The 11,000-nt window shown below is 43.5% G+C and overlaps 1 protein-coding gene across 1 annotated transcript; it reads left to right on the forward strand.

Annotated features, from left to right (window-relative positions):
* Positions 1-6,688: 6,688 nt before the first annotated feature.
* Positions 6,689-7,633, forward strand: LOC115286881 (olfactory receptor 10K2). Its single transcript, XM_029933212.1, has one exon. The coding sequence runs from the start codon at positions 6,689-6,691 to the stop codon at positions 7,631-7,633; it is 945 nt and encodes a 314-aa protein (XP_029789072.1).
* The last annotated feature ends 3,367 nt before the right edge of the window (positions 7,634-11,000 follow it).

An 11,000-nucleotide genomic window follows, 5' to 3' on the forward strand; every position in this document is an offset into this window, starting at 1 on the left:
TGAGCAATTTGCATTTGGTGACTTGCCTCTATTTTCCAAAATCAACTCAGCCATTAATTAAACCCAGTGCGACGTCTCCGTGACAATGACTCTGGCATCAGGAGACCCTGTGAAGAACGGCCCACTGCCAATAAATACAACGAAAGTGCCAACTCTTCAATGGTCACTGTTGGATGTGGGCTGTGGACTTTGATCAAGTGGCACAAATGGTGGGAGGAAACTGGTTGCATTTGGTCGAGGTCTAAGTCCCCAGATCATCTTCCCACCCCTGCCCCCCAATAGAGACCAGTAGTCTTGGCCCCATTTTTACCTTCCCCCTTTCTCTTCTTCGCTTGGGTTCTGTCTCTGGCAGGCTCTGTGCCTCCCTTCCTCTTAGGAAGAGGGAAGGCAGCTGGGACCCCATCAGTGAATAACAGACATCTTCTTGGACAGAACACCTATCACACTGAGGAACTGGACAATGGACAGGAAGTGAAAGTAAACACCTAGCTCCCAGTGGTACCTGTGGTTTTACATCTCAGGTAAGAGACAAGAAGGGTGATGGGCCCATGCTGGTGCAGGGTCAGTAAAAACAGACACTGTCACAAGGAAGGATGTGGACTCTAAATAATGCTAACCAGGATTATTTAAGCTTTAAAGTGAATTTCTGTAAAACTATGCATATACATTTTATAGATATTCTAAATTAAATGACTCACTGGTCTTCCTAAATTTACAGACACTGTCTTGGTTCTGATTTAATTCAATAGGGCACTCAACCATATTTTAATCACAAAATCTTTTGTTCTTTAGAGCAAGAACGTTTAACAGGAGATCTACCCTCTTCATACGTGTACAGAATATGTAGTGTTAACTACAGGAGCTATGCTATACAGCAGATCTTTAGAACACACTCATCTTGTATGGCGGACATCCATGCCTATCGAACTGCTGCTCCCCACTTCTCCAGCCCCAGGCAATCCCTATTCTGCTCTGTTTCTAGGAGTTTGAATCTTTAGCTCCCTCCTGTAAGTAGAATTTCTCTTCTGTGACTGACTTACTTCACTAGCATAATGTCCTCCAGGTCCATGTTGTTGCAAATGGTAGAATTTCCATTTTTTAAAGGCTAAATAACAATCGTGTGTGTGCGTGTGCTTGTGTTTACATGTACAAAATCTTCAATAACAACCTTCTTCAGAAATGGCTGTATAAGGTGGGGTCTAGGAACCGGTCCCAGGACTTAGTGCCCTGCAAACAATGACAGTTAACAGAGACGAGGACACAGAAACTCCCAGGAATACAAAATCAGAGTCAATCAGAATCTCTGACTGCAGCACGAGCTCATAGAGATGAGGAGGGCTCAGGAACAGAACATGAAACTCACTGCTGTACACACGGATACACAAAGAGCAAGTCAGCACCTACGTAATAAGCATGTTGAGGAGGCTTCCTAACACTGTGAGAGTCACATTCTGAAAGACAAAAGACCTCTCTTCTGCTGCTAATACATCGACTCGGGTCCTTTCTGGTCTTAGGGCCTTCACATCACTTGCTGAAGCTCAAGTCCTTCGTCTCTCAGATGAGACTGCTGGATGGGAGCTTTAAGATCCCTTAAGACTCTGACATTGATGACTCTGACTTTCTGGAGATGCCCTTAGATAAGAGACAGGGTTAACACAGCACACCTCTCCCTGTCCTGTGCAGAGAAGCCATCTTTACCCCACCCCACCCTTTCTGAAGCCAGTGGAGCACACCAGACAGTTTTCAAAGTCATAGTCTCAAAAGCACCCACCTTATTTTGATTCTAAATGAGAAAGAATGAAATCTGGCCATTTGTTGCAAAGTGGATGGACCTCGAGGGTGTCATGCTGACTGAAGTAAGTCAGGCAGAAGACAGATACCATATGTTTGCACTCATAGGTCTAACAGGAGAAACCTAACAGAGAGCCATAGGGATGGGAAGGGGGAAAGAGAGTTGGGGAGAGCGAGGGACACAAATCATCAGAGACTCTTGAATACTGAGACCGAACCGAGGGCTGAAGGGGGAGGGGGAGGGAGGAAAGGGGTGATGGTCATGGAGGAAGGCACTTGTGGGGAGAGGCACTGGGTGTTATATGGAAACCAATTTGACAATAAACTATTATAAATTAAAAAAAAATACATGATAATTACAGAATTGATATCTGCTTAATACTTAGCCATTGCAATAGTGTTTTCTCACTCATTTTGGAGAAATCTTAAAAGGTAAGTTAGCTAATTATCAGTGTGAACGTCACTACAAAGAGGAAGAAACTGACTCAGACACATCAAAGTCTCAAAGCTAATATATGGTGGGTCAGGACTGGAGTCCACAGCAAGAGTGTAACAGAAAGCCTGTCTTAATGCTCCTTCATATGGAAAAAGGGCGACAGAATACTGCTTTCCTGTTCTCATCAACCCATGTGTGCACACACGCACACGTGTGCAATACCCCTACGCCAATCAGAATCTATATTCTAGTGCTGGTTCTACCGGCTGTGTGAACTTGAGAGGTTTCCTCAAACTCTTTGCTTATCACTTATAATGGACATATTAAAAGCAGCATCTACTCATGGGTTCATTATGAAAACCAAACATGACTGTGTATATTTATATTATGTATAAAACAATATTTTCACTTTAGAATACGGGGAACATGTAATAAATATTAGTTCATATGATATTTCTAAAAGATGGTTCTACATTTTAGTTGATAAACTATTACCAAAATTATGTTCTTTTTTTTTTTCTGCCTGGAAATGTAAGAATGAATCCTGACAGAGTAACTGAAGTAGACTGGGGGTCATGTGTGACCCCTTCGTGAAGTTTATGGTGCAGAAACAGAAGAAAGGCAGGGAGAGATGGGTGTCCGTTGCTTCACATACCTGTATACACATATGCATTTCTTTTGGAAATAGGAAGTCTGTGTATTTTTATTCAACAAAGCAGCACATGTTTGTTCAAAAAATCTGAATGGCCACGGACCAGGCAACACTAAAGAAAATGGTAATCAGCCCAACCATAATGTTTACATGAGTAATGCCAGTTATGTCCATATTTTTATCAAAACGCTTACAGGTGATATTCAAATACAGTTCTTTCATCAAAGCCTTCCAGAAATTGTTTGTTTTTTCCTCAATATTTTCAGGATATTTTGCTTGTGCTTCTTTCATAATGTTTATGATGGTCTGTCTTGTAATATGCCTTTCATTCTCCTCAGAGAAAGGAACAATGATTTCATTCATGTTTACATTAAATTTTTTTTTAATGTTTATTTTTGAGAGAGGGAGAGAGAACATGAGCAGGAAAGGGGCAAAGAGATCTGGAGATACAGAATCAGAAACAGGCTCCAGGCTCTAAGCTGTCAGCACAGAGCTCAATGTAGGGCTCGAACTCATGAGCTGTGAGATCCTGACCTGAGCCGGAGTAAGACGCTTAACTGACTGAGCCATCCAGGCGCCCCACATTCATGTTTATATCTGCCGTGCTTAGGACATAATAAAAATCATGAAATCATAAAATGTGAGAATTACAAAACTATATATTCCAGTCTCTAGGAGCTCAATAAGTAGTTAAGTTTAATACCTAAATACACAGATACCTAAAAACATGTACAAGATATGCATTATTGATAACTATAAGACATCCATAATGAGAAATTCCTAAGTTTATATTCATATGTGACTAAGATTAACTACAATGTATCTTCTTGCTCGTCTCATACTGCACACCAACAAAATAGAAAATTTGGGAAAACTCCTTTGCTTTCTAGCAGGTGTAAATAACGCACAAGGATGACTGGCTGAAAGCAATCCGACACTGAAGGGCTGGCATTGTCCTTCAAGGTCTAGCCTCTGCCTCCTCCCATACAGGGCAGGACTGCGCACAAAACCAGATTACCTTCAGTCAGGCTTAGAGAGCCTCGGGAGAATGACAAGCCCTCTTTAATTGTCTTTCCCTTGGAAAGTTTGAAAAGGCAATTTCGCCAACTTGCCATGAGTTAAATCCTCATTATCTCAGTGATGAAAATATTTCTGGTCCCAACCCCCATCGAACAACAATAACGTGATGAAAGGGAAGTATTTATTGAGCATTCTTATTTACTAAATTAGACTCTTCCACACATATAATTTCAATTAATGTTCACTGTAGCCCTGGGAGAGAATTACTTCTCTCACCATACAAGTGAGAAAATAAAACTTAGAGGATTTAAGATCTTACCACTAGAATATGCCAGAGTCAGGATTAAAGCCCACATCTGTTTAAGTTCAAAACACACTTTATTGCTACATTACTCAACTTTACATCTGCTTATGAAGGTAAAATTCGAGATCATACATATGGAAATTCACTAGTAGTCCTGAGAATCAGGGATCCTGGGATTAGAAAGATAATAGTATATTAGTAATAAATAAACCTTCTAATCAACAAAAACCCTGGTGTCAGCCACTGAATCAAGAACCAGGGGGAATGGTGGAGGAAGAGAAGGTCTGACGGGGGTGGGGGATGATACTATGGAAACACAAAACATCAGAGACAGTCAGCAACCGTGCTTCCTTGAACTATTTGTACATCTGGACTAAAATGGCAGAAACTAAATTGTGCCCAGGCTCATGATATTTCTCAAAGAATGCTTTAGTTCAACATTTCTATAACAGATAAAAAGAAACTTAGAAATAATCACAAAAAATATTCTTTTCCAAGGATGTACAGAAGATTTGTCCCCTCGATGCTTACAGTAACAGGTGCATATCCATCCTTTCAATCACCACATCATTTTCGAATCATCTCTTCTTCTGCAAACATCTCACCCTGAACCGTGAGGTCTTGGACTAGGTGGGTCTCATTCATATGTGTGTCCCTAGCGCAAAGTGCCTGGTCATAATCACATTGCTTAAGACATGCTGTATAGCACCTGATATTCTTGATTTAGGGGTTCTTGGGTAGGGTAGGGTACGCTGCCATTAATTTTTGTTATTAGTATTAGCTAAGATAATAATTTTGAATGATATGCTTCTTTAAATGGGATACAGACATCTACCTTATAATTTCCCTTCCATTTATTTACATTCCAGTATGGTCTGGAGAGTAACAAATGTCCAAGGAATTGGGAATATGTAGCATTGTAATGATGCTCTCTTCAGTGCTATATTCCTATCGTAAGCTGAGATTTCTCTTTTTAGCTTGAAAGCTAGCCTCCTGTAGTACAGAAATCCTTAGGCATTAGTGGTTGGCACAATCCTCATGCCCAGGGTGGAAGGACAGGGAAGAGTCTTACTCCGTAAGTCCTAGAAAGGCTTTCTGACATCATAAGATAAGTAACAAGTTGCCAAGTTAACGGTTTTATTTGTATGATTATTAATTCATATGACTAGTAAGTACCTAATCCGGTTCTAGATACGGAGAATCCAGGTGAAAATACATACAATTTACAACTTTCCCTCAAGGGTACAAAATCCACTGGAAAAGAGAGATGAGAAAAACTCAATACAGTATTTCAAAATTAAGTAAACAACAGATCAGATTGGCAATTAATGTGTTATTTGAATTCTGAGGTAGACTTCTCCTTCATGGAGACAGATCAAGGAAGCTCCCAATGAAAGTAGATTTGACTGGGGCTTCAAAGGAAGGGTAAAACATTTCTAAATAAAATATGGGTAATGAGCTAACATCAGCAAGGAATAGAGGCAAAGAAGATGCAACGTGTCTATATGATAGTGATGCATCACATACGGATCCACAGATGATCACAAAAACAGTTTGGTTTCCAAAACAAGACCTTGAAAACCGGAAAGAGTAGGAATATAAAGCCACGAGCAAAGTTTTGAGGAGGAGAGCAAGTGATACAATTTATATTTCAGAAGTTTTGCTGGGAATCAAGGGCAAAACAGACTGAAGAGATGTGAGACGGAATGGGAAGGATGGGAACAATGAGGTGTTTGTAGGCATTAAGAGAAGTGATGGAAATGGACAAGAGTCCTTAGGAAGATGGCAGTCCTCTCTGCAGGAGGAAGGACTCTGAGATGGGCATTGGAGGACGCAGAGTTATATTCCATCCTGGAAAACTTGTTCCAGATTGGGGAACAGAAAGAAGATTTGGAAGCAAGAGTCTGAGTAATGAGAGTAGGAGAAGGTGAAGGCAATGACCTTGCCAGGAAGTGTGGCCAACAGGGGCGGGGAGAATGCAGGTCCAGGTCATGGAGAGGTGGGAGCTAAATGTCGGAATGTGAGTGTAAGAATAATACTAATGGGAAGGTGCTAAGAGTCATAGACAAATTCACCTCTCCATGTAGTGTGTTCAGATGATTTACTCTGCTACCGACGGTATGAGAGAGGCTGGGGACAAGCAAGCTGATGGCGACATTTGCAGGATAAACAGAGTGCAGAGCTACAAATGTGCATAACAGCCTCAACCTGCAAGACTTCTCTGGGGTCTGAGAACTGTCAAGGGTGGTTTGCCTATGGGGTTAGGATGACTTTGGACACTAATTTGGATGTACACCTGGCTAATTTTAGGCACTTCTTTATGTCTTAAAATTAAATTGCATGGAGGGGGGGATAATAAATTTAGAGCACAGATCTTAACTCCTGCCCTATCATAATCAGTTCCTTGTGATTCTACTAGTTTTCAGAGATTTCTCTTGACACTCTCTCCTCCTCTCCTGGATTGTCTCTGAATGATGTGCCTTCCATGGAGCGAGGCAATGAGACCTTGGTGAGGGAGTTCATCTTCCTCGGCTTCTCTTCTCTGGCCGGGCTGCAGCGGCTGCTCTTTGTTGTCTTCCTGCCCCTCTACCTCTTCACTCTGGGCACCAATGCCATCATCATCTCCACCATCGTGCTAGACAGAGCTCTTCACACCCCCATGTACTTCTTCCTTGCTGTCCTCTCCTGCTCTGAGACCTGCTACACCTTCGTCATTGTACCCAAGATGCTGGTTGACCTGCTGGCCCAGAAGAAGACCATCTCCTTCCTGGGCTGTGCCATCCAGATGTTCACCTTCCTCTTCCTCGGCTGCTCTCACTCCTTCCTGCTGGCAGCCATGGGGTATGACCGCTACGTGGCCATCTGTAACCCTCTGCGCTACACGGTGCTCATGGGCCCCGGGGTGTGTGTGGGACTCGTGGCTGCTGCCTGTGCCTGTGGCTTCACTGTTGCACAGATTATCACCTCCCTGGTATTCCACCTGCCCTTCCGCTCCTCTAACCAGCTCCACCACTTCTTCTGTGACATCGCCCCTGTCTTCACGGTGGCATCTCATCATACCTACCTGAGTCAGATTGTCATCATCATGCTCTGTGCACTGGTCTTGGTTATCCCCCTGCTCTTGATTTTGGTGTCCTACATACACATCATTGCCGCCATACTCCAGTTTCCTTCCACATTAGGCAGGTACAAAGCCTTCTCCACCTGTGCGTCCCACCTCATTGTAGTCACCATCCATTATGGCTGTGCCTCCTTTATCTACTTAAGGCCCAAGTCCAACTACTCCTCGAGCCAAGATGCTATCATATCAGTCTCCTACACCATCCTGACTCCATTGTTCAATCCGCTGATTTACAGCTTGAGAAATAAAGAGTTCAAGTCAGCCCTTCATAGAGCTGTGGCAAGAACCCTTTCCCTGCCACAATGTTAATCGAGATCCTGCTCTTTCCAAGCCAGTAAAGCACAAGGCATACAAGTTCCCAGAGTGGAAATGATTGAGCCAGTGAACAGTTTTCAAGAGCAGAGAACATTTCTTTCATTTCCAAATATAAAATTCAGAAAAACACATCTTCTTGCTGTGATCACATTAATTATTGTTCACTGAAGTTTTTACAGTTGAGAGAAAAATAATAGATGTCTACTAAAGGAAAACCTGGATGTGTTCAGAACTCTAGGCTGTGGCAAATACTATCACTCAGTCTCAGCCAGATGAGAAGCCAACCCTGAAAAATACTGCCCAGCCCTGGTGCTCTGTTTCAAGGGCCCAGGAAGTTCCTGTCTCCATATTTCTCCCTTTCTGGGTATTTTCTGATTCTCAGTTTTTCAATCAGCAGACCATAATGGTTTTTTTTTTTCATTTTTTTAACACTTATTCTTTTTTTTTAATTTTTTAATGTTTTATTTATTTTTGATACAGAGAGAGACAGAGCATGATCAGGGGAGGGGCAGAGAGAGAAGGAGACACAGAACCAGAAGCAGGCTTCAGGCTCTGAGCTAGCTGTCAGCACAGAGCCTGACGCGGGGCTCGAACCCACGAACGTGAGATCGGACCTGAGCCCAAGTCGGAGGCTTAACCGACTGAACCACCCAGGCGCCCCAACACTTATTTATTTTTGGGAGAGAGTTGGAGTGCAAGTGGGAGAGGGGCAGAGAGAAAGAGACCCAGACTCCGAAGCAGACTCCAGGCTCTGAGCCACCAGCACAGAGCCCAATGTGGGGCTCCAACCCACTCATGGTGAGATCATGACCTGAGCCGAAGTCACACGCTCAACCAACCAAGCCACCCAGGCACTCTAAGACCACGATGTTTAAATGAGATAACGTTCACGCAGTGAGCATGACCAGGTTCAGTGCCTAAGATACATCCAACTAAAGTTCAAGCAAGGAAATTCTGTAAGTGATCTGTTTCTGTGTTCCTGATGTATTATGAGAACTGCCCTTTTTCTAATTTTCTATGCACTGATCCAAATCTAAACTTGGTTAGTGTCTCTTGTAGATGCTCTCAGGAGCACAGGTTAAAGAGAACACCTAAAATCTTACAGAACTTCACTCACACACACAGGCACACATGCACACATGTGCACACATGCACATACAGATGTATACATGTGTGCACACATACACACAGATGTATATATGCACGTGTGTGTGACACATGTGTGTACATGGGTGTATAAACATGCACGCACACATCTACACAGATGCATGTGTGCACACTCATACTCGCACACAAGCATACACAGGTGGTGTAGCACACGTGCACACACACATATATAAACATGCATGTCCACTCACACATGTCCACTCATGCACACACACTTGCACACACAGGTAGATGCATGCACACATGTGCACACACAGCTGGGTGCTTGCACACACTTGTGCATGCACACACACACACACACACACACACACACACTCCTGGTTAACTGCAGCTCCTCTCTGTAGTCCTGGGAACTTGCAGAAAGGGGTAAGATCTTCAGATCTGGGGTTGCCTTAGTGAGAAAGCAAAGCTCCCAAGGCCTCCGGATTAAGCTGTTATTCCAGTGAGCATATAAATTCAGCCAATAATAATAAATTCAGGGGTTTTCTTCCCATTCAGGATTGTCATCCATGAACACACCATGGGGAAGGCTAAACCAAGGCAGAATGAAGGATCAGGGAACTCCCGTGACCTTGGCAGTAACACAATATACAGCAATACAATTGGATTTGTGGCCTCTCAGGCTGGTCTCCGGTATTAAGACTGATTTTCTTTTCTTTTTTTAACTTTAATTGTTTAAACCTTTATTTATTTTTTTAATTTTTTTAACGTTTATTCATTTTTGAGAGACAGAGACAGAGTGTGATCGGGGGAGGAACAGGGAGAAAGGGAGACACCGACTCTGAGGCAGGCTCCAGGCTCTGAGCTGTCAGCACAGAGCCGGATGCCGGGCTCAGATTCACCAACCGTGAGATCATGACCTGAGCTGAAATTGGACACCCAACTCACTGAGCCACCCAGGCGCCCCTTAACTTTTATTTTTGAGAGAGGGTGCAAGTGAGCAAGGGGGCAGAGAGAGAGAGAGATAATCCCACGAGGGGCAGAGCAGGAGGGAGAGAGAAGCAGCCTCACCCTAGCGGGGATCAGGCTCACATGCTGTGAGATCATGATCTGAGCCAAGTCCGATGCTTAACTGATTGAGCCACCCAGGACCCCCAAGGCTGATTTTTAAGACCCCAAGTAGCACTAAGCAGGTCAATCAGAATTAAAGAAAACATAACTTTAAGCATGTCAACCTAAAGTGTTTACAGATTAGAGGAGAGTGAATTCGAGCCGGAGACAAGACTGCGGCTAACCCCCCAGCACAGGTGCACCCACAGTGAGGCGAGTGAGTGCAGGAGCCCAGCCAAAGAGATTCTCCCACCTCATCGAGTTCTGTTCCATAACGTCAGTGAAATATTACTTTTAAATGCAATTTTAGTTTTCCTATTCATTGATTTATAACAGTATTAATATTTATAAGGATAGAGAATTGATCAGATTGGCCATTTATGGTCAGAGAAAAAATTCAACACTAAACTCCTGGTCCTTTTCCTAAATTCCTGATGCTTTTCTCCTCTCCCTTGATGATTTTAATGAGATATCACTAGTTTCACCCATTTTCAGGAGAGCAGCTGCTATGAAATATAAAATGGACTTCTGCGTGGACCAGCACAGTTCTGCATGTCTCACCAGGACACCTTTCCTTGAAGAAGGCAATGGCTCCGAAAAGCGCCCTGTTCACCTCCGTACGCGTGCACGCCCCCCCCTCCTCTCCTGACCATGGAAGTGTGGCCACCGCACAAGTGTACCTGTCTCGGTGAGGGGTTGAGCCCAGGGACCAGAAATACAGGTGACATCTGTCTAACAGGACGAGAGAGAGCAGCTCATGGCAAACACAGGGTTCCAGAAATGCCATCTTCTAGTACGTGATCCCTGTCTCTTGTGCACAGACTCAACTTCCATTTAATTCGAACTCATTCAGTGCTCGCTGACATGACTTCCTCCATCTTTTCCCCCAAAGCTGCACTTCGTCAGATGCCCTTTTCCACTATGCCACTTACTCTTGAACTTTCCCTTTATGGAAAACCTTTTGGAACATGATTTTGCTGTTTGCATTTTCCCTACCATGTCTCAGTCAAGAAAGTTGCTCGCCCCTCCCATGCATCTTTATTGGCAAGGTGGAAAGGCCTTTGATGCAGGAATCCTTCCCGAGGGCCTGATTAACACCAGGACAGAGCAGACGTTGTATCCGTCCTGGTGTCCTGGCAGCGAT

The sequence above is a fragment of the Suricata suricatta genome, chromosome 3 (assembly GCF_006229205.1).
Source record: "Suricata suricatta isolate VVHF042 chromosome 3, meerkat_22Aug2017_6uvM2_HiC, whole genome shotgun sequence".
Taxonomy (NCBI): domain Eukaryota; kingdom Metazoa; phylum Chordata; class Mammalia; order Carnivora; family Herpestidae; genus Suricata; species Suricata suricatta.